Source organism: Colletes gigas, unplaced genomic scaffold (genome assembly GCF_013123115.1).
Source record: "Colletes gigas isolate AHSC1104 unplaced genomic scaffold, ASM1312311v1 Colletes_gigas_Sc00004, whole genome shotgun sequence".
Taxonomy (NCBI): domain Eukaryota; kingdom Metazoa; phylum Arthropoda; class Insecta; order Hymenoptera; family Colletidae; genus Colletes; species Colletes gigas.
Window position 1 is genome coordinate 7,117,212 of NW_025106633.1, and position 21,435 is coordinate 7,138,646.

At 43.6% G+C, this 21,435-nt stretch overlaps 1 protein-coding gene across 1 annotated transcript; it reads right to left on the bottom strand.

Annotated features, from left to right (window-relative positions):
• Positions 1-2,960: 2,960 nt before the first annotated feature.
• On the bottom strand, positions 2,961-6,073 carry LOC122405159 (E3 ubiquitin-protein ligase MARCHF3-like). The gene is made up of 6 exons (XM_043409695.1): positions 6,031-6,073; positions 5,749-5,931; positions 5,187-5,358; positions 4,584-4,758; positions 3,252-3,442; positions 2,961-3,153 (listed from the first exon to the last, which is right to left on the bottom strand). The coding sequence occupies exons 1-6, from the start codon at positions 6,071-6,073 to the stop codon at positions 2,961-2,963; spliced, it is 957 nt and encodes a 318-aa protein (XP_043265630.1).
• Positions 6,074-21,435: the final 15,362 nt, after the last annotated feature.

Here is a 21,435-nt window from a genome sequence, read left to right on the forward strand (position 1 = left end):
GCGCGGAGAAAGGGCAAGAGAAGGGGTTAATAAACCGCGTGGCAATCATCTTGGGTCCTCCTGTTGCTCCATTTGCACCACCTACTGCCGCGTCGACTCGTTTATTTTTCGTAACTTGCGTGCCCCGATGCGCCGCGTTCGTTTCGCCTCGTACGCCTTCTTTCTCTGCCCCCCTCCCCCCCTCGCCCCTTCTTAACCTCGACGGAGGCAGAAAATCAATTTTCTGCCTGTACCGCATGGAATTAGCGACGATAGCGCGGCGACGTTTTAATAAACATTCGCCTAATTGCGCGTAGACGCGCGTATCGTGACTCGTTGCCAGGATTCGTACCACTCGGACCTATTCGCCACGGTCTTTAACCATCGATACGGGGAATATCGTCGCGATAACGATGATCGGTCGCGGTACGATAACTCGCCGATAGGTGGAGACACGGTTAATGTACCGGGTGATGGAAATGTTCCTGCGTGAAAAATGTCTTGACGAGCACCTGCGTCGGTGTTCGATCGTTTAAAATCGATACGCGAATATTGAATTGAAACCGTCCTCTACTTCGTCTTGTTTAATGAAATCCGCGGACGGGCCGATAAGCGCGAGTGTATATTTCCGAAGACCGAAAGTTCGTTTGCATAATATAGCGATTTTCATCCAGGAAACGAAACGACATTAGATAACGGGCTTATCGTTATCTTTGCAACCGCACGTGAAACACGTTACTTTCCAGGACCTTTTAGATCCCGGGAGCCGATTCATGCTAACGACACGGCGCTTCCTGCTTCGATTCTGCGACCCCTGGATTAATATTCAAACGGTGTTGAGTTCCGTTTCATGGGAAAGGTCAAAACGCTTACCTGGTCCGCCATCGCTGATATGCAAGTAGGCTCGAAACTCGCGCTTCAACGTAAATTAAATTCTTCTCTGACGGTGTCTAGTAGATAATTTTACAATTTTTATATTCACAATGATATTATCGAGAATGTCGTGGGGGTACTGATGGGAAAGGAAAGGAGAGTGGATGGTACTGGACTTGTCAGTCGAGCGCTTGCGAGAAAGCTAAGAGCGTGGCCCTCTGGTGGCGAGTATTGGAGACAATAAACCCCACAATATTTACAACTGTTTTAACGACTTTAGAAGATTCAGAAATATATGAATATTATTTAATAATTTCAAATGCTTTATTTAAAATAACCTTGATACGACGAAACCAGCGAATGAAGATACAATCTCGGATAATTAAATCGTCGTGCGCGAGTGGACGTTAACAAATGCGCTGTCCAGCTCGTTAGGCGAGAGAAGGAATGGCGAAGAAAGAAGACGAACGTCGAGAAGGGCCCAAAGGGACTAATCCCCCGATAAGCGCAATCAAAGGACGCTTTTGATGCACGAGGAATTGGCACGCGATCGCTATCAATCCCGAGATTCGATCTGAACTACCCACGCACGGTCACGATACCCATTTCACCAGATGTCTCTTTTGTCGATTTCATTTGAATAGCCCGCGTTCGGATCTGCGCGAACCAACCGACGCATAAGCTTCGATCGTCGATTACAATCGATAGTCACAACTTTCGACTACAATGGAAGGATATCGACGTTCATTCGATATCTAAACTCGATTATTAAAAATAATATACTATATAAAAAAATTGTAGATATCAGGTTTCTATTAATAGAATTAACATTAAATTTATTAGTCGTGAATTTGACAGTTGTCAGACGCCATATTTAAAATTCCAGAACCCGTAAATAATATTTTTCAACAACTTACGTCGAATTTGTTCGATACAATGTCACGAATTCAATTTTTATTATTAAATTAAAATTAAAATTTAATTTTTTAATTTCTCAATTTTTTTTTTTTGTGTTGTATTTGATTGATGCAATGGCACGAATACATATTCTAATAAAAATAAAAATCGTATTTTAAGGTAATCGTCAACACGAAAGTCTAGAATATTTATCAATAAATAAACGTGCGATCAGTGCCCGTAAATCTAGTGTTAATGAAATGGTAGCCTCGTAGAGGACTGTCTCTTAAACATAATAATTCGTATCTCTTCGTTTTTTGAAAATGAATCGACATTCGCTGTACAATAACGATAAAAGATGATTCCCTTTCTCGGACGAGCCAGTCTCATGTGTCATTTGAGTACCCAATAACTTTCGTTAACGATCGAAAGTGAAACCCAACGGGATCTTTCGCCGTGAACGACTTCTGGGAGCTGGTTTACCCGGTTAATTCGTTTTTATCTTATCCTCGACTCTTTCTTCCGTCCCGCATTTACACCATTCTTCAGTGTAACGACTACTCTTCTGCTCTTTTTGCGCCGACGTTTGAATCAGGATCTCGCATTCGTCGCCCTTATACATTATGCAACAGGTGGTGGGAGGGGGGGGGAAAAAAAAATATTCATCAATTCCCCCTCCCCCCTTTGTCGACGATACTTAGGTAAATCGTTTGAAAGTAAAATTGTTAACTACCGGATCGTCGTAGAAGAATTATAATCGTCTATGAATACACAAATACGAGACACGTTTGCAATAAAAAAAAAAAAATGAAGATATTTATTAACACAACCAGATGGAAACTCGTTTGCTAAACAGGCGTACAATTAAATGGAAGAACAAGTGTTCGAATAAATTGAGCTTAACGATATCGACGAGACACGGGCCGCCGATCTTGTAAATAATCGCTGGAAACCGGCGAAAAGGAAACGCAAAAATTCCAACGATCCCGGCTCTTCACCCGTAATTTTCAATTTATTGCGTGAAACGATTTACATACGCGGAAGGGCCACGGCGGAAAATTTACGATCACCGACGCGATCAATTATCCTTGATGGACGGCAATCAGCTTCGATTAAAGTCGCTTTTTAATTAAATGCAATTACTTGCAATTAAATCTTATCTAGCCGGGGGAATACTGCGGACGGATCGAGGCGGCCATAAGCGAACGCATTTAAGTCGATTCGTTCGTGGTATCGCGGACACTCGTCTCTTCGGTTTCTTCGGTTTCGTCGATCTCTTCGTTCGAGCGATCCAGCGACACGTACGCCGAACTTAGGCTCGTATCTGACGAGATCGCGTTATTGGGGACCAATCGGATCACGAAGTTGTTCCTCCAGTAACGACGCCATCGTCGCCCGTGCAATCTGGTGTACGGAATTATTATGTTTTATTTAAATACGATGGAACGTCGATTACGGTAAATAACGAGTTTTAGATGGCGTTGGTTGGGGGATCAACACACCTGACCAAAGTTATTACCCAGCCCCAATAAGCCACTAGGGTTAGACCACATGTGGGCAACATGGCGACGATCATCCAGGGTATATCGCGCAAACCATTCTTCAACAACATCGTCATGGCTAGCGCGCAAATGTAGCAAGAGAAAAGGGCCAATGGGGTCGTCACCACTAAGTAGAGTATATCCAGTAACATCTACAAACGAATTTTATGGTAATACTTTCAAAATTTTTGTTAAAATATCACGGTGCTCGTGGTATAAGAAAATGGCGGTAATTTTGAAATTCGTAACTTTTAATGAACTTTACACTGACGGCCAATGTCACGTGTACATACGTGACATTTCACAGACGATGTATATGAATAGAAGAGGTTAGGGAACAACTTTTCGAACATTCTCAAAATTTCTATATATTCTTCGCTAAAATACGCGTTGTTTGCATTTTGAAACATTAAAATCCGAAAATTCTTCAGAAGTTATGAAGAATAGAATTTTGGAGTGACATTTCAGGGTTTGAAATTATATTTTCGGTGAGGAATTTTTTTCTTGAAAATGGTTAGGATTTCAAGGTTATGTCTATTGACCAAAAATGATTGTAATTGACTCCTGCAACTAAATATAATTTTTTCAGAACGATTTGAAATTTTTCAATTTCGTCGAAAGATGTCGGTATCTACTCTAATTTTTTTCTCGAAAGCGCGTAAGATTTCGAGGGTATATCTATTGACCAAATATAACCGTAATTGACCCCTGTAACTAAAAATAATTTTTTCAGAACGAAATGAAATTTTTCAATTTTGCCAAAAATTTCGGAAGCTATTCGAATTTTTTTCTCAAAAATGCATAGGAATTCTGGGGTATATCTATTGACCAAAAATGATTATAATTGACCACTGCATCTAAAAATAATTTTTTCAAAACGATTTGAAATTTTCCAATTTCGTCGAAAAATTTCGGTATCTACTCGAATTTTTTTCTCGAAAATGCATAGGATTTCGAGGGTATGTCTATTGACCAAAAATGATTGTAATTGACCCCTGCAACTAAAAATAATTTTTTCAGAACGATTTGAAATTTTTTAATTTCGTCGAAAAATTAGGCACCCCCCTATTCGTATATCTCGTCTGTGAATATATTAACAAACTCGTTCCGTGGATTTTACTGTGCCGGAAGAGAAGATCACGTATCGTGTTTCAAGTATTCCGGAGTGGAAAACGATTTTGAAGTCTGTCGAACCGTAAGCGAAATAGGAGTTATCTGTTTTGGAAGGGGGGAGGGGTAGATCGAGTGCTAAAGTGGTTCGTTTAAGCTGACAGAGACTGATAAGACTCTTACTTGCCGGGTCACTATTACGGTATTGAACCATATAGCGACACTACGGAAGATGTTGTGACGTGGGACCCTTTTAGTAACGTATTTGTATCCGCAGAGCTCGCACCTAGTGTGACCCGATTCTGTCAGCCATCTTTCCAGGCAGCCAGCGTGTACCAGGGCCACTGTTCCGCGACACCTGTCACGTTCGATCAAATCGTATTAGGATCCAGTCGAGATGCACGTCAATAACGATCCGATTTGCACGTCGGAATGTCGACCCAAATTGCTACGCGTTTCCACTCGCGATCCTTGCCATCTCAGGCAACGATTTAACATTGTATCCAAACGGGAAAGGATTTTTTAAATGGACATTTGGTCAAGCTAAGGTGACCAAGCTTGTTTACGAATAAATCTGAAATGTTACTAATATAAATCTTATAGATTGAAAATTCAATTAAATTGAAAATATATTTCGAATTTCAATTTTCGATAGTGTATCGTTGTAGAAAAGTCAAGCACTCTTTGCGTAATCTAGGCGTAACCTAGATCGAAAACTATCTCCAGGGTGAACTATGCCATTCACGTGATTGATAAATTGCAATAAACATTGATGATAAAGCTCACTTGCAAGCAGAGACCAGAGGACCTACATACGCGTAGGACGATGCGTTGGATATCCGACTTTCCACCCCTCTGATACCCTGGCTTTGCCTGCCGCGCGTAGCTCGATTGTCCTCCATTGTTGGGTGGCTCCCCATGTGACATATTCTGCATATGTCTCCAGAGATTCGGGAATCTGAAGAAGAGACACTCTTTCATACGAGGAATGAAGATTTACAAATTATGCTAGTGGACTCGTCAGTAAGGCTCCTTCCTAGCAGGCCTACTGAGTAGACGGTCGAGGAGCGTATATATAGCAACGGGGGGTCGGTCAAACGCTTACGAGAAAGACAAGAAGAGCGTGGCCCTCTGGTGGCGAGTACGAGAGGTAACCCGCCACATGCAAGTAAACTAGCAGAAATTACGCCTGAGAAATACCAGTCATTGGTACGAGGGTCAGTAGACACCATATTAATAGTAAAGCATCTCAGTCTGTGTCATGAATAACATGTGCATTTTTGTCAATATTCTAAAGAGATTTCGAATCTCATTAGATTGTATTTAAAAAATATTGTCAAGTTGGTACCATCGTCGTTGCCCTTAGAATCGGTCAAGTTCTGCTCGCGATGCTTCTCGTCCTCCTCGTCCTCGACCCCAAAGGGCTGGTCTGCCGTGGATGGTTTCAAATCGGGCGTCTCGAGCCGAAAGGACAGATCGGCGCGCGCATCGTTGAAATTTTCCAACGGCCGAAACTTATCGACGGGCGAATCTGAAACGGAACGAGGTCTCGGGTTGCCAACAGGCGGTGAGTGGGGAGCGAAGAGTAGTCTCGTATAGCTCAGCTACGAGTCCGGTCCGGCATTCTAACCTGTATCGTTCGCGAGATCGTCATCGGTCTGATCGTTTGACATCAAAAAGACGGTGGTAGGATCATCGTGGCCGGTTTATCCTCGCTCTAAGGCCCCGTGAATTCTCCAACCCCGCTATCTGTCGCGATCGTGAGCCACGCTCCTTTATTTCCCGCTGCGCATCGGGCCAGAGACTCGTGTCGCTCTTTCTCTCTCGCGTTCCACCTACCACGGCGCGTCGAATAAATCCATCTTCCGCGCCGTGAACTTCTCCGCGGGTTCTGACAATTGAATGCACCGACGTTCGTCCGTATAAAGCCGCGTGCACACGTCTTTTTCTGCGCGCTTGTATGTTTTTGCTGCGGGGAGATTAATGCCGATAACTTCGAACGTCTGCAAAAATGCTGACCGACATGTTTTCTTAGTTTCTTTTCGACGATCACCGTTTCGAAAAGCTCGCGTCCACGCTTGCAACAGAGATGGCGCTGAGCTTCCACAGTTATTTTCATGCAATTATCTCGGCGCGCGGCCATTTTATTAGCGATTGATTCGAGACGTTTCGAATTATTACGCCGTTATTCAAACGAGAAAAATATTCGACGAATAAATAAATTGCTCGACGACTGACTCGAGTAATGATTATGGTATTTCGACGTTCCTCGGGCAGAGTATTATTAAATGAGGATTAATGAAGCAGTAAAAGAGTATTAAACAAGGAATCGAACGTTTTAACCGACGTAAAATTTTATCTGCCGATTGGCATTAAAACGTTTCGCGGCAAGATCGACGATCAATGGCCGATCGCCAACCGATACGCGTCGATGTCTTTATTTTCGTTTTATCGGTGAACCGAACGTTAACTGCTGTCGGATGCTAACAGCGTCATTTTCTGTCGTGCTTTCCTTACTCGCGACGAGATTACCGGTTTTCTTACAAACAACCGCGGCCCGGGAGCGAACGTTACAAGATTCGATTTGCAAGTTCTTGGCGTTACGCGACATCGAACGACGTTGTTCCAGGCGGAAAAGAATCACGCGACACGTATACAGAACTCTTCTGCGAACAAATGGAACGAACCTACGCGGCATCGGGCGATCGTTATCGCCGTGGATCGTTGCAAAACGATACGGCTAAATATCAATGTCTTGTTTCCCCCTCGAACGATGAGCTACAATGTTGCAAATTATCTCGTGAAACGATTCCGCGGGATCGTTATCGAGAACATTGGCGCATCCATGTTTTTTTCTAATGGGAATATTATACCAACGCGGGGTTTTATTTTCGTTTTTATTTTGCCGTTTTTAGCTCGATGAATATACGTATACTCGGAGGGTAGAAGAACGGTTTCATTCACGAAATTTTCACCTTGCCAGTTGAACGGCGAACGCGTCCTCATTCAAGGCGATTGAGAGCCAAGAAGATCCCGGTGGAGGGGGAAGGAGCTCGGATGGGCGTCCAGAAAAACCTGTTTCTCATTGAAGGGGCTCCCGGGAACGCTAATTAGACGCGTGCCCGGGCGAATTTTCAGCAGGAAGCAGCGACGCGTGGCCGCGATAAATCTCGTGCGTGCACACTGACGGACGATTCGCGCGTACCAGTCGCTAAACGCTTCCGCAATCTGGCGCAGCGTCTCCCAAAACCTTCTCAAATATAGTGCATTCTTCAATTCTTCATTTTTCAATTCTTCATTCTTGACTCATCTTCAGGCTGGGGTTTACCAGTTTTTATTTTAGAAACACCTATGATGTGTGTCATTTTATTCCATCTCTGTCTATAGTGACTTTTTTCTCAATTATTTCGTGTCATTTGGATTTTGAAGGAAATAATTATTTTGTAGTTTAAGGTGGTTCTGCAGAGGATAGGAAATCGTTTTTTGTCTCATGTCTGCTAGAGGACTCGTCTAGCGGGCCCTGCGATTGGTCAGTGTTTTTCGTTGATAATTCAAAAACGAAGCCCCATGCGACATTTTTGCAAAGGAAATTGTTGTTCAGAATCGTCTCAGCTACATTTCCGGTTCTTACACTATTTACGGAACATTCTGTATATGCAAACGAAACATCGGTCGAGCGCTTGCGAGAGAGACAAGAAGAGCGTGGCCCTCTGGTGGCGAGCTCGAGAGGCAATCGATCCCAGATTAGATTTTAAATTATTTGTGGGATCTCCAGGTCCCAGTGATAATATTTTTTATAAAATCACTTATGTGTCAGTTTATTCCATCGATCTAGTAATTTATTTCTAAATTATTTCCCCATTTGGGTCTCGAATGAAATAATTTTTTCGTGCATTTAAAATCGAAAACATTCAAAGCAAAGTGTTCCAAGATTCAATACTAAAACTAATAATAAAATTGACCAAAAAATTAAAAATTTCTGTATTTCATTTTCCTCGTCGGGACACGGAGTTTGGGAAACGCTGCTCGACAGCGATGTATTTTGGAATCGGTTTCCGGTCCCGCGGATTAACTGCGACCGCGATTATTATTAGGCCTCTGGCAACCGATTTTCGGAAGCTCAGTTTTCGGACTTCCGTTGACCCGGTCGCGTTGGCCAGCCATTTTTGTAGACAACATCCAACATCCCCCCCAATAATTACGCCACTTCGGTACAGTTTCGCTCGGGATTATTTCGATCGACGAACAAGAATTTTGATCGTCATTTTCGCGCGGACAACGAGCCCCTGCAGTGGTTTTGCAACAGTCGTTCCCCCGCGTGAGGGGGCGGGGGGGAGATAATAACCGAAGAAACTCGAACATCCCCAAGTTATAAACTATATTTACCTCGTCGTAAGTGCCGATCACGGTGCTGCGCGAGGGGTTACGAGTAATTTCAGTTACCCGGCAGTGTTTCGCGGGATCGGAAAAACCGCGTGCTTAAAAGTTACGAGTACCATAAAGCCAGATGTTGCCTAAAGGGGCGACGTGCCCAAGAATCTACCGCCGTTTAAAATATTTACAACGTGTAGGTAGATGTTTCGAGCTGCGATATCGTGGATGTTAACGTTTCACCGTGGGCGTGTAATTGCACCGAGCTATCATAGTACGCATATTCAACGTTGGTACCAGGGAGAATATCACGGAATATATCCTGGTACGAAGCTTATTCCCCTCGAACGGACCACCGAAAGCAACGATTTTTAATTGTACCGCGTCGTAGCTGGAAGCAGGTGCTGGCTACGGTTAGTTTATTTCGTTGCGTCAAGAGTCGTTTCTACGTGTTGCTATTTCTGCCAGGTGGCGGAGTTGACCGACCGTCCGCCATTTTCGCGCTGGACATTTTTGGTTCAAGATTAATTAAATCCGTCTGGAAATAGTTGGCGATCGCCGCGCCGCTACGGTGTCCCCGCGGACGAGGGGGGGTGAGGCAAGCGTTTCGGTGGCGTAACACCCGATGTTAATCTACTCGTGGTCCCCTCTTTTGCGTGGCGAGCGATCCCTCGACTTTAGACCGCTGTTACGACTCGACCAGGTCGATCGATTTCGTCTCGAGACGGTCGATCGATTTAGTTTTTTGTCAGCCTGTCCTCTCGATGTCCTATTCGAGCATAAAAAGAGTAGACCAGAGGGAATTCGATTTAGAATTTAGGATCGAGGATGTAGGGATTGTTAGGCGAAATGGGTCGAGTTTATTGTTTCGTTTTGTAGTCGAGGACGGACTTGATCCTTCTGGCAGAAGCAATTTAGTTATCTACGACTGCAAATTGGAAGATCGGCGGATTTATGCGGAGACGCTTATATGGCTCCGCGGAGACCCTGATTGGTTCTTTGGATATGTAACGTCTGGCAGATGACAGCTGTCAACGACTCGTTTTTAACGTCTTCTTTGAGGATTTAGATGGGAATATCAGCAAGTATAATTGAGAATCAAAATTGGAGAAGTGTGCTCCATGTTGGAGGACTTCCTCAAATGTTTCTGAAGAGGTTCTTCAAGGTGAAAAATCCTAAAAATTCCTTTTTTAAAAAATGGTCCCTAGGTCTTTTTTACAAAAAAGGAGACGTCTAGTCGAATATTTTTATTTTACTATATTACAATGTTTTTGAAGACGTTCATCAAGGTGAAAAATCCTAAAAATTCCTTTTTTAAAAAATGGTCCCTAGGTCTTCTTTTTTACAAAAAAGGAGACGTCTAGTCGAATATTTTTATTTTACTATATTACAATGTTTTTGAGGAGGTACTTCAAGGTGAAAAATCCTAAAAATTCCTTTTTTAAAAAATGGTCCCTAGGTCTTCTTTTTTACAAAAAAGGAGACGTCTAGTCGAATATTTTTATTTTACTATATTACAATGTTTTTGAGGAGGTACTTCAAGGTGGAAAATCCAAAAAATTCCTTTTTCAAAAAATGGTCACTTGGTCTTCTTTTTTACAAAGGGCACGTTTAGTCGACTATTTTTTTTATTATATTTCAATGTTTCCTCAAATGTTTTTGAGGGGGTACTTCAAGGTGCAAAATCCTAAAAATTCCTTTTTTAAAATATGATCCCTAGGTCTTCTTTTTTGCAAAGAATGGCACGTCTAGTCGACTATTTTTTTTCAAAAGACAAAAGAGCGTCACTGCTGTTGAAGCAGTGGTTCTAACAGAAGCTTAAAGCGAACAGCAGAATGAAAGTGACCGGGGGGCCTCCTAGACGAGGCGAGGATGGACCAAGGCTGGGTCACGTTCAAGCTGAATGGACCTGGAAGCCCATTCATAATCGATATACTTACCTACGAGATCCCATTCGGCCAACAGTGCCAACGTGCGCCCATTCAGCATCGATCTTTCGGTGTGAATGACCCTTTACCACCCAAACAGCTGGTCTTTTCACAAATCAACCATCCTATCATTTTATAAAACTATATTACTCAATGAATTTTGTGGGTTCCAAGTCACGATAGGATTTAATTACATCTACAAACTCTTCCTAGGCTGTGTTTTTCAATATAATGGTCACGGTGCAATATTACCTCGTTATATGAACGAATTTAACCCCCTGATTGTAGAGTCAATATCACCTAACCTCAAACCAAGATGATAGTTATCGATTTCTAGGTTAAAAGCGCCACCTTACGGTTATCCACCAGAATCTGATCCGTATTTGTGATCAATTATTGGTATATGCTACTCAAATTTTGGAAATCAGGTTTAATACTAGAACTACCGACAATTATAGTGAATTTATTTGTATCAAAGAAATTAAAACGATAGATACATGAAAAAATAAATGTATATTCATTCTCTTATAGAAAATTACAGTAAACTTTCAAAAATTCAGTTGAATGAATTTTTTACAAGTCTCATTAGGAATTACGAATAGGTCCTTGACTTAAGGAATCGAAGAAATTTTATTTGAACGATTCTCCAACTATTTTGAGTAAAAATATTGGTCATTGATGTGGCCATTTTTTTTTTTGTCTAATTATAACGGAAGGTTGGAAATAAAGAGCGATCGGAAGAGGCGTATCAACGTCGCAGTTCGCGAACTTCGCTGGACGGGAGTCAAAGTGCCTCAGCTGGTCCAGTTATTGGCGCATTACGATTCCAAACGACACGCGCGTGCTAAACATAGCCGTACGGAATTCGCGTAAACGTCCCGCGTTCGAGTACCGCGGCGAACGCTTCGAGACGATACGCGACGTGAAATTCCGCCGAAACGAAATACATACTTCGGATGACCGGAATCGCGACACGGGGAATCCGTAAAAAGGCGCCAAACACCGGCGTTGCAACATTCTCGTATACACAGGGTGTGCAAGAAACGTTCTGGTATCTACTTGCAATTGAAAATTCACTTTACATCATTGATCCTTTTTCTATTCGAAATTGTAAATTATTGAACATTCTGCGCGAAATCAACGTGGATTAATCAACCAAAAATGTTAGAAAATGATTAAAAGTTTAAAATGTACTGTATATCGCGAGCAGAATTGGTCAGAGTCGTTGTTGGGGGCGGAGCATTATCCCCACTCCGCCTCTCGTCGTTACGCGCACCAATCTCGTCCGTGGGTGGAGCCACTGTCGCTGCCACGCCCCCTCTGTGAATCACATTACGCTTCACGCGACTCTACTGAATATTTTATTCTCTCAACGAGTAGGATGCTCAAAGAATTTTAGATAAATTTGACATTTGTTTCATCCACACCCTGTAGGTGCACAAGGGTCAGTAGAGAAGCTACTTAACGGGCGCAACCCCTCTAAAGATAGCTCGCATCACGGTACGTTTTCCATTCTCGTTTTCCTCCTCTTTCGAGATTGCAATTTATAGAAGCACTCGGCACCTGTCACCTTCCCCGTGGCTAACCGAGCTATTCGTTTCGCCACCAGGAATAGCCACGAAAGAGAAAAGGGGGAGAAAACGCCATTTCCAACCCTCGAACAATAGAACCTTCTACAAATTTCATTATTTAAATTTCTGTTCATAAAATTGGTCCATTAAATTTATTATTAAATACTCAGTAAAATACTACTGCATTTGTTGCATCTATAACATGTAAAATAATAATAAAAGTGTAGTAAAAGGGTTTACAAATCCTCGAATCCATCGAAAGCGCGCTGCTCCTCCGGGGAACGAAGAGTCGCTGGAACGAGATGGTTAAAATGAAAACGCAGCACTGCTACGAATAACGAACAAAAACGTGTATCTCTTGTTCCTTATTCGTCGTTTCTGTCTGGACAAAAATGCGCGCGTCTTCGTCGCGGGGCAGCCGCGGCTAATTGCTCGTCCTTATTTTCTAAATACAAGGTTAATTGGACGCGGTACCGTCCGATTGCCTCTCCCGAAAAGGAAGAACGCAAAAGCAAAAGAAACGTGGAAAAAGGGGGATGACAGCGAGAGAGGCACCCGTGGCTGCTCTCTTGTGGAAAACGATGATTGGCCGTAATTAGAAGCGTAGCCACCGAATGGCCGGGGGTTAGGTTAGCTGAAGACGATCCGTGCCCGTTCAAGGCTTTTATCTCGTCGCTGTGACAGTGGGAGGGGGGGAAAAAACGCGAATTCCTGCGAGGATATCGTTAAAAGCTCGCGATATTGCAGCTGCCGGCAACGTTTCCAGGCGAATTCCCTCACGGGGGAACGGATGACGTCATACAGACCTATATCGCTGTCCTTTACCCCCTCCACCTCGTCCTACAACTCTCTGAGACCTCCATTTGTCTACAACTTGAGCTACGATACTAATGATCCGAGTTACTTCACTTTTTGCCTAGATTTGGTGGCCATAGATGTCGCTAGCATCGCGTCACAGCGCGCTCTGGTTTCCATTTGGTTTACTATATGGTAGATTTGTTTTTTCTAATCATGTCGTACTGTATTAATGTGGTTAGGTTTCTCCCCAGGGAGTTTGTTAAAGCTCCGAATCGGTCGATCTACGCGCATGCGCGAGATTATGTCGGAAGTTATTTGGGGAGGAACGAAGCTGTAGATTGCTCGAGATTGCTTGGCATCGCATGCCTGGCGAGAATGATGCGCCCCGCGAGATAAAGGAGCTGGAACACGAGATTTCAATTAGAAACGAGCGTTACGGAGGAGCTGCAACGCGATATTCGCAAAATAAACGCCTGCGAAGCACCTGACATCGCGAACGCGTCAAATGTTTTACGGTTCGATGACTGGAAGACCCGCCAGATGGCAGATCGTCGGAACAAAAATGGCGACGGTGAACATAGAACGTCCTGTATAACCTATAAACTACACGCGTGGTCATTAAAATCCGCTAAAATGTCCATGCTGAAGATTTCCTGAACAGATAAAAATGGACAGTTTGTTTGGAACGTATCCCCGAGAGGGATCTTCGGGGTTCAAGATTGAGATACGTCGAGCCTTACAAGAGCAGAGAAAAATGTCACAGCGGCACGGAACAAGCGTTTCACGCGCGATTAATACTCAATCCCCGTGGTAATTACACATATTAGTAATTCGACGCGATAAGCCAAATATGTCGGCAATAAGCTTGTAATTACGACCGCCAGGAGACCACTCATTTTCATGTGTAATTTCCTTCGGTTTGCATAAAAGGGCTATCCGTCATGGCACAGATAGCATGATAAATGAAACGAAATTCTACAGAGCCGTTCACAAACGATGCGTAGGGAATCTCATTAAAATAATGGTCCTCAAATTGTCACAACACAATTTTCTCGATGATAAACGACAGTATATAATATTTTGTAATTCGGAAAAAATTCAATATAAATAATAAGTTCGCATGAAAATGTTCATTGGATCCTCGACTAGTGCAAGATTAAAATCTGTTAAATTTATCTTTGTAATTGGCGAGAAATATTTTGCATAATTATGTCCGTGCTCGTTTAAATCTTATTTGATTGTCAATGCGAGGTAGCACGCGTTTACCATTTTCTGCCCGTGAACGAGTTGTATCCTGAGCGATATACATATGTTTTCACGGGTCGACCGGCGTCGCGCGATTAATCACAATTTATTAAGGAATATTTCACGTCGCCGGGATTGTTAATGAATCGAACTGTAGAACAAGCCTGGAATTACTTCATTAATTCGAAACGAGTCGCCAGCGGATTCGTCCTGTGAGGCAGGATTACGCCGGTCCTCGGGAACGTACTGGAAAAAGGACCCGCAGAACGTAGATCGATCGTTCGCCGGCTTCAAGGCCGATCGACCAGAAACTAACACTTGCTCCGCGTGTTAACAAACCACAACCAATTAAAACGAGTCGAACCGTCCGTGATCTTGTGTCCCTTGTTGCACTCGGTCAACGGGCTATCGATCACGACGAGGGCCCCGTCGATTCGATCTCGGCCCTCGTAGATCATTCGACACGGGGCTCTCGTTAGAACAGTCGAAGAAAAGGGACTGCGAATCGAACGGATGCTTTCGTCGTTACCACGCTCGGATGTTGTTTCTTCCCTGCAGGAACAGCATTTTTTCATTTATCGTCACTACGTGATTCGAGAACATTTTTATCTTTATTATAGCGCAGGTGTAATAATAGAATGATAGGGATAATAACGTGGATGTTAAACGATCGAGTAGGTTTCGAAACGTTCGTCATTGGAGGTCTTGAACGAACCAGTTATTTTCTACAGAGACGTCAAGAATCTCTGGTTCAAAATGTATCGAAAATTATTTGGGAAACTTATTTCGATGATTCATAGGTGAAAACACTGAGATTCACTTACCACAAACAATGTGAAACTTCTTCAAACATAACCAAACTAACCTCAACCTACCTCTAACCCATAACCTCTTCACACCCTTGTCCACATATGTGGACGTTTAGTTCTTTATAATTATAGTTACTCTCAATAATAAATAGACCAAAATTTTCACTACAGATTATAAAGAATAAAAATCGTCCCTGAAGAGGTTAATTTCTTAGGTAAATAAAATTGTGTTCTGGATGATTTTTAATACGTTTGCTGGCCACCATAGAACATGGTGAAGTTCAAGGATGCGATTAAACACGACTGACATCTTAATTTCGATCAGTTTGCACACCTCCGCTCGTTAAGCGGCCTCTGTTTCGCTCCGTGGGATACGTATGCGTTTCGGAAAAGTCTCGGGGCGCGGGTCTAAGATTTAATATGCCGGCCATAACCGTAAAGATAAATCGCGGTTAGGCGTGCAAAAATCGCATCGAGAACCAGTTTCCACGTCGCGGAACGATCTGACGAGCCTTTACGGAAAAACTCACCGCGGTATTATCATATGAATTGTCCGGTCGTAGAATGCCTAACCTCTTTTAACGAACCATCTGAATTCTGAACGTCCGTTTTATCGCCCGTTGAGCTTTTTGTCGGTGAAACTGACGCTCCCGATGTGTCTGCGCGATTTTTTGGTGGCGAATCAGAAACGAACGATTAAAGTAAATTGATGGTTATATTAAAAACAACGCTCGACGATGGGAGGAATCATTACACGCGAAAATGAAACATAACCTATTTATGGGGAGGCGTTAAAAGCGTGATCGTGCGGGGGATTCAAGATGGCGTTGCGAACGGTTTGCACGGTCGACGCGGAAGAATATTACGATGCTCGCGTTAGGTTGTAATATCCGAGTGGTAACAAAGCCAGGATGGGTCGGTACACGGAGGGGTCTTGTTAGTACACGGTGCAGCGGACGGAACATTAACAGGAAGTGCTCCTCCACGTGACCCAACGCGGTCTTTCGTCGATCGCTTTAAGCATTAGCGACGGCGCTTGCCTTACGTGATTCAATTGCTTACTAGACGTCCGTGCTTTCAACGGAATATTGATCTGATAATGGCTGTGCATCGATTAACCCGTTACCATTGGATCGAACGCCGTGGATCCGCGTACGTGTTATAGGAAGTAGGATTTCCTCGATCGATTCATCGACTTTACAGCCCAGCCGTCGGAAGAGTTTATTTCCGAACAGTCTCGATCAAACCTTTGCGTTTACTTACATATTGATGTCTTCCTTTGCATCCAACTTTATTTATATTTAACATAATATTTCGTTTCGATAAACGACGAAAGTCGTATCTCAAGGAACGTGAACAAATTGTATATTCTTTGAGGTTAGGTTTACACATTTCGTCGACCTTCCAGCCCAGCGACATCTGACTTTTTTTTTTAAGATAACCTATATTTAACGTAATATTTGGACTCTTCTAAGGACGAGTTAATTTTCATGGTTTTTCAAGGGCATCCATCGTTGGGTAAGACCATTGTAGGCGTTCTGGGTCTCAAGATCACCGACTATTTGGATTATTCGCGGGCTAACGGCCCCGCTTCGACGATAAATGCCACCCGCGTGTCGTCGGACACGGCACTCGTGTCGTTTACACGACGAACGCAAACACAGACGGCAAAAAAGCTGCCGCTCGTAAAGTGACGTGCATCTGCGCTCGCTGGCAGTCGGCCTCGATGCAGTTTCAGGACAAAAAGGGCTAACGACGGCCTCCGGGCGGCGTGGTGTCGCCTCGTACCTGGGCTTTTAAACCATTTTGGACCAAGGTTGGCCGCGATCGCCGCTCGGTACCACCTGGACGCCCCAACGAACTTTGGTTAGGTCTATTTTAGGGTTTCGTTATTCTATAATGGCGGACTATTGCGTAAAATGCAAGTCTTCCATCAATTAGATTATCCAAGTCAATGTAAATTATAAATAGGTAATATTAGTTCTGTAGCTTTAAGTAGAGTTTTGTAAATTTAATTTTAAAGTATAATCAGTATATTTAAACTTGCACCATAGTTTTTGGCCACCTCTATAGAGGAGTTCCAGATTCCAAAATGGCGGACTTTTCCTCTTATAATTAGCATATATCGACTTGTGTCTTTAAGTATAATAGAGTTTTGTAAATCCAGCGTTAGGGACACGTTATTAATCAATGTTAAAGTTGTATCTCGAAAATGATGCATCTGTCTCCAAGATTCCAAAATGGCGGACTACTTTTCCTTGTACAATTAGCATATTTCAACTTGTACCATGGTTTTTGGCGACCTCTATAGATAGAGTTCCAGATTCCAAAATGGCGGACTACTTTTCCCTTTACAATTAGCATATATCGACTTGTGCCTTTAAGTATAATAGAGTTTTGTAAATCTAGCGTTAGGGACACGTTAATAATCAATGTTAAAGTTGTATCTCGAAAACGATGCATCTATCTCCAAGATTACACAATGGCGAAGGGTTTATTTTTGTACAATTAGCATATTTCAACTTGTACCATGGTTTTTGGCGACCTCTATAGATAGAGTTCCAGGTTCCAAAATGGCGGACTTCTTTTCCTTGTACAATTAGCATATTTCAACTTGTACCATGGTTTTTGGCGACCTCTATAGATAGAGTTCCAGATTCCAAAATGGCGGACTACTTTTCCTTGTACAATTAGCATATTTCAACTTGTACCATGGTTTTTGGCGACCTCTATAGATAGAGTTCCAGATTCCAAAATGGCGGACTACTTTTCCTTGTACAATTAGCATATTTCAACTTGTACCATGGTTTTTGGCCACCTCTATCGATAAAGAAGAACTTAAGATGTATATGGTTTAAATTGTTATCGCCAAGAACGAGAAAAGAAAATTATTGACGTCCCCAAGTAGCCAGCAATCTCGTTCTGTTTCAGATCCAGACAGGAACATGTAGCTGCGCGAATAGAATAGAATCCAAGGTTTCCCGGCTTTAACGACTCGAGGTATTTGCAATTTCATCGTATTACCATTCAATAATCGGTCAACTGTCAGGTATTCGTTGTTTTTTACTTCCGACGGAGAGTACAGTAGGGCAGAAAAAAGATTGGGTGAAAAAGGAGTAAATGGGAGACGGGGCTTAGCCAGGCACTATGTGCGATCATTGTGTAAAAAGGGACGACGATCGGTTCGGTCTTGTAAGGATCTCTCGATTCCGCGTCGAACATTTTTACCCGTGTTTGCGTGATTTATGTAACTGCCGCGCGTACGATGGTTTAAGGAGAGCGTTGGCTCAACGGGCACACGCAGAAACGAGCAGAAATAATGGACACATGGGACGGGATTTTTTCCCACCCGTCTCTCCTTTCCAGTTTCTATGATCGTACTTTGTAACTGGGTGAGTCTTACTTTTCTTGCCGTGAGACGGTTAATGGAAATTTGTACCGCTTTGCGGGATTGATACCATTTCGGGAACCCCCCGAGATGGGAACGCGAGATAATTCTATTCTCGCTGTTAAAAATTCACACTGTCTCCCTCTGTCAGTTTTACTTGGAATCTATGAATTAACTATGGGATTGGACAATGTTTGGGCGAGTTTTCAAATTTCCTAAAAATAGTATTCTTCTCGCGAACCATCAACAAATTTACATTTTCTAATCTAACCGTGCAAGGGGACGATGGGAATCGGGCGAATTTTAGGTGACGCAGTAGCCTCGATTCGCGTAACTGATGGCGATACGCGCGACAACAGCGACACAATCCTATTTTTGCGGTCGCGCCAGACAGTTGGACGTCTCCTCCGGGCGGTTCTATTTGCGGTATCATCGCGGGTTACGGCGACGGGGGGGGATGCACGACGCGCTGGCATTTTCGTCCCCTCTGTTGTTGTTCGTGTCTGACGCACCTTTGTTCGCCGCCAGAGGGCCGAAAATTCGCGGCGTCGTTTGTTACGGGGCCCGGTTTGTTGCGCCGCGAAAAGCATAACGGCGCGTCCAGACGGTGACACACGCGTTTCCCATCGACGGGGCTCTCTATCGCCCCCGACGCATTTAGAGGCCCGCGCGCGTCGTCCCGTCTATTTCAGATGCCGAAACGTCACGTGGAAACTCGGACATCGGACCGCGGGAGCCTGGTCGGCGGACCAGAGTGCCTCGAACGACTATAAATTCCGTGGTTCACTGCCCCTAGCGCGTTCCGCCATGCTCGGATCCCCCGAACCCCCCTCCGAGTGATGTATTATCGTCCAGTGGTTATTTCAACTATTATTGTCACCGTGCAGCTAGCTGCCCCCGGGATTCTCGTCGCGTTCGACTCCTCCGAGAGGATTAGGGGCTCCTTTGGTGCACGTTTCAGCGACCAGAGACCGACTTTGTGGACCCTCGACGCTCGAGGCGCTGGAATTTTCATGGCATTTCCGGGAATCACACGGATTATGGGTATCCCGGGGAAGCTTATCGTATTATACATCGTCGAAAGATGGATTCGATCGGTCCAGATGACTAATAGCTCGGGAGTTGATATAGAGATCGTTGCTCGAATGAATAGGGCTTAGTAACCGTATTTGCTACCTAACCTAGAAGTCAACGTCTATTTATGAAAGATTAGGTACTAGGATTAGAGTCTAGTGTCCATTTGGACTAAGCTGGAGTCTACTGATAATAGTAATTTGATTGTCCAGAGTACAGTAGCAATACCATAGCTTAGAGTCTACCAATATAAAACTCTGGTCTGTCTATCTATTTGCTAAGAGTCTAGTATCAATATTAGAGTTTAGAATCCAATCATCAAGTCTCTTAACGCCAAGAGTCTGCTATCGATAACACAGCAATAGTAAAGTTCAATTGCTTGGACTCTGACAGCAATTCTAGGAATCAAAGACCAAATGTTCAGAGTCTAATCGTAACCATAGTCCAGAATTCGGCCACCAGAGGTCTCCAAAGCGTCTGTTTTCTATCGATGCAAGAATTCAGGGATCATCTAACCCTCGTCAATACTACAGTTTAGAATCTAATCGCCATGTCTCTTAACGCAAGAGTCTGCTATCAATAACACAGCAATAGTCAAATTGCCTAGACTCTGACAGCAATTCTAGGGGTCAAAGACCAAATGTTCAGAGTCTAATCGTGCCCATAGTTCATAATTTGGCCACCAGAGGTCTCCAAAGCGTCTGTTTACCATCGGTGCAGGAATTCGCGTGCATCGCGAACCACAGAAACGCGTGGCTACTTTGTTCGCTCGCAAAGCCTTCGAAAGCACCTAAGGCAACGAGTATTCTCGCGCGATGATTTACGGGACAGCGGATTTAGACCAGTGGCAGCGGCGCACGCTCGCCGCGATTGTGGCTACGTGCGCGAAGCCATGGCGTTTTATTTAAAGAACGCCACGAGGCTTTTAGGATCAGCCGCCACGGGGTATCGAGGCACGTTCGAATATCGGTATTCGCTGGCATTCGGTTATGTTGCACACACTCGGTTCGCTTGTTAAACGACGATTTTATTTCCACCTCGTAAGACGCTTTGAATAAGCCGACGTACGATTGTTCCTTGAAATACGTTGGGTCTTAAGACCAGCCTGAACTGACCCCCAAGCAACTCGAGATTATTCTTGGAACATTGGAATCTTTCTTTTTTAGGTTATGTTCTAAAAGATTGAAATATGAAAAAAAATGTCTTTGAATTTGGAATCTAAAGGGTGTACGTTTATCAAAATGTATTATATCGATGTCCTCGACGTTCGTAGATGTTCTTGGATGGAACAAGGTTGACGGTAGCTTCAATAATTGCAACCCAAAGGACCCGTGCTACGGTCTACACAAATCGAAGAGTAGAAACGATATTTATGCGCAAGTAGAACGTTCGATTCTGGTTGCTCCGTGAATTAAACAAGAGAAGAGTTGGCTGAAACCTAATATAGACCTACCAAGACGCTTCGTGCGAAGGTTCGTCGAAGTAAACGTCACTACTACATCCGGAACAGCATCAGCGAATCAATCCGTAGATCCAGTTTCATCCAGGGTCGCGTTCCACCTGGGGCGATACAATAAAGACATTGCGGTAGCAATGTTGATCAAACATCGCCAGTTCCCTTTCGATTCCATTGCGGATGATCCTTCCTGGAAACCGAGGGGTCTTCTTTGGACGCGATACGGTTTCTTTTTAACGAGCCACCGTGATCCCTTTGACGATCTGTTCCTGTCGCCAACGTTAAAAATAATGACAGTAATAAGGTCTCCGGACGATGATCCGCGGAACGTGACGCGAGCGTCCCTAACCTTCCTGGGATCGATGATTGGCGTCCGGTCGTTCTAGAAGGATTCA

Coding starts and splice junctions, on each gene's coding strand:
- LOC122405159 (XM_043409695.1), bottom strand. CDS start 6,073: ATGTCAAACGATCAGACCGATGACGATCTCGCGAACGATACAG. Junction 5,359..5,748: donor TTCTAAGGGCAACGACGATG/GTACCAACTTGA, acceptor TCTCTTCTTCAG/ATTCCCGAATCTCTGGAGAC. Junction 3,443..4,583: donor CCGTAATAGTGACCCGGCAA/GTAAGAGTCTTA, acceptor ATTCGTTTGTAG/ATGTTACTGGATATACTCTA.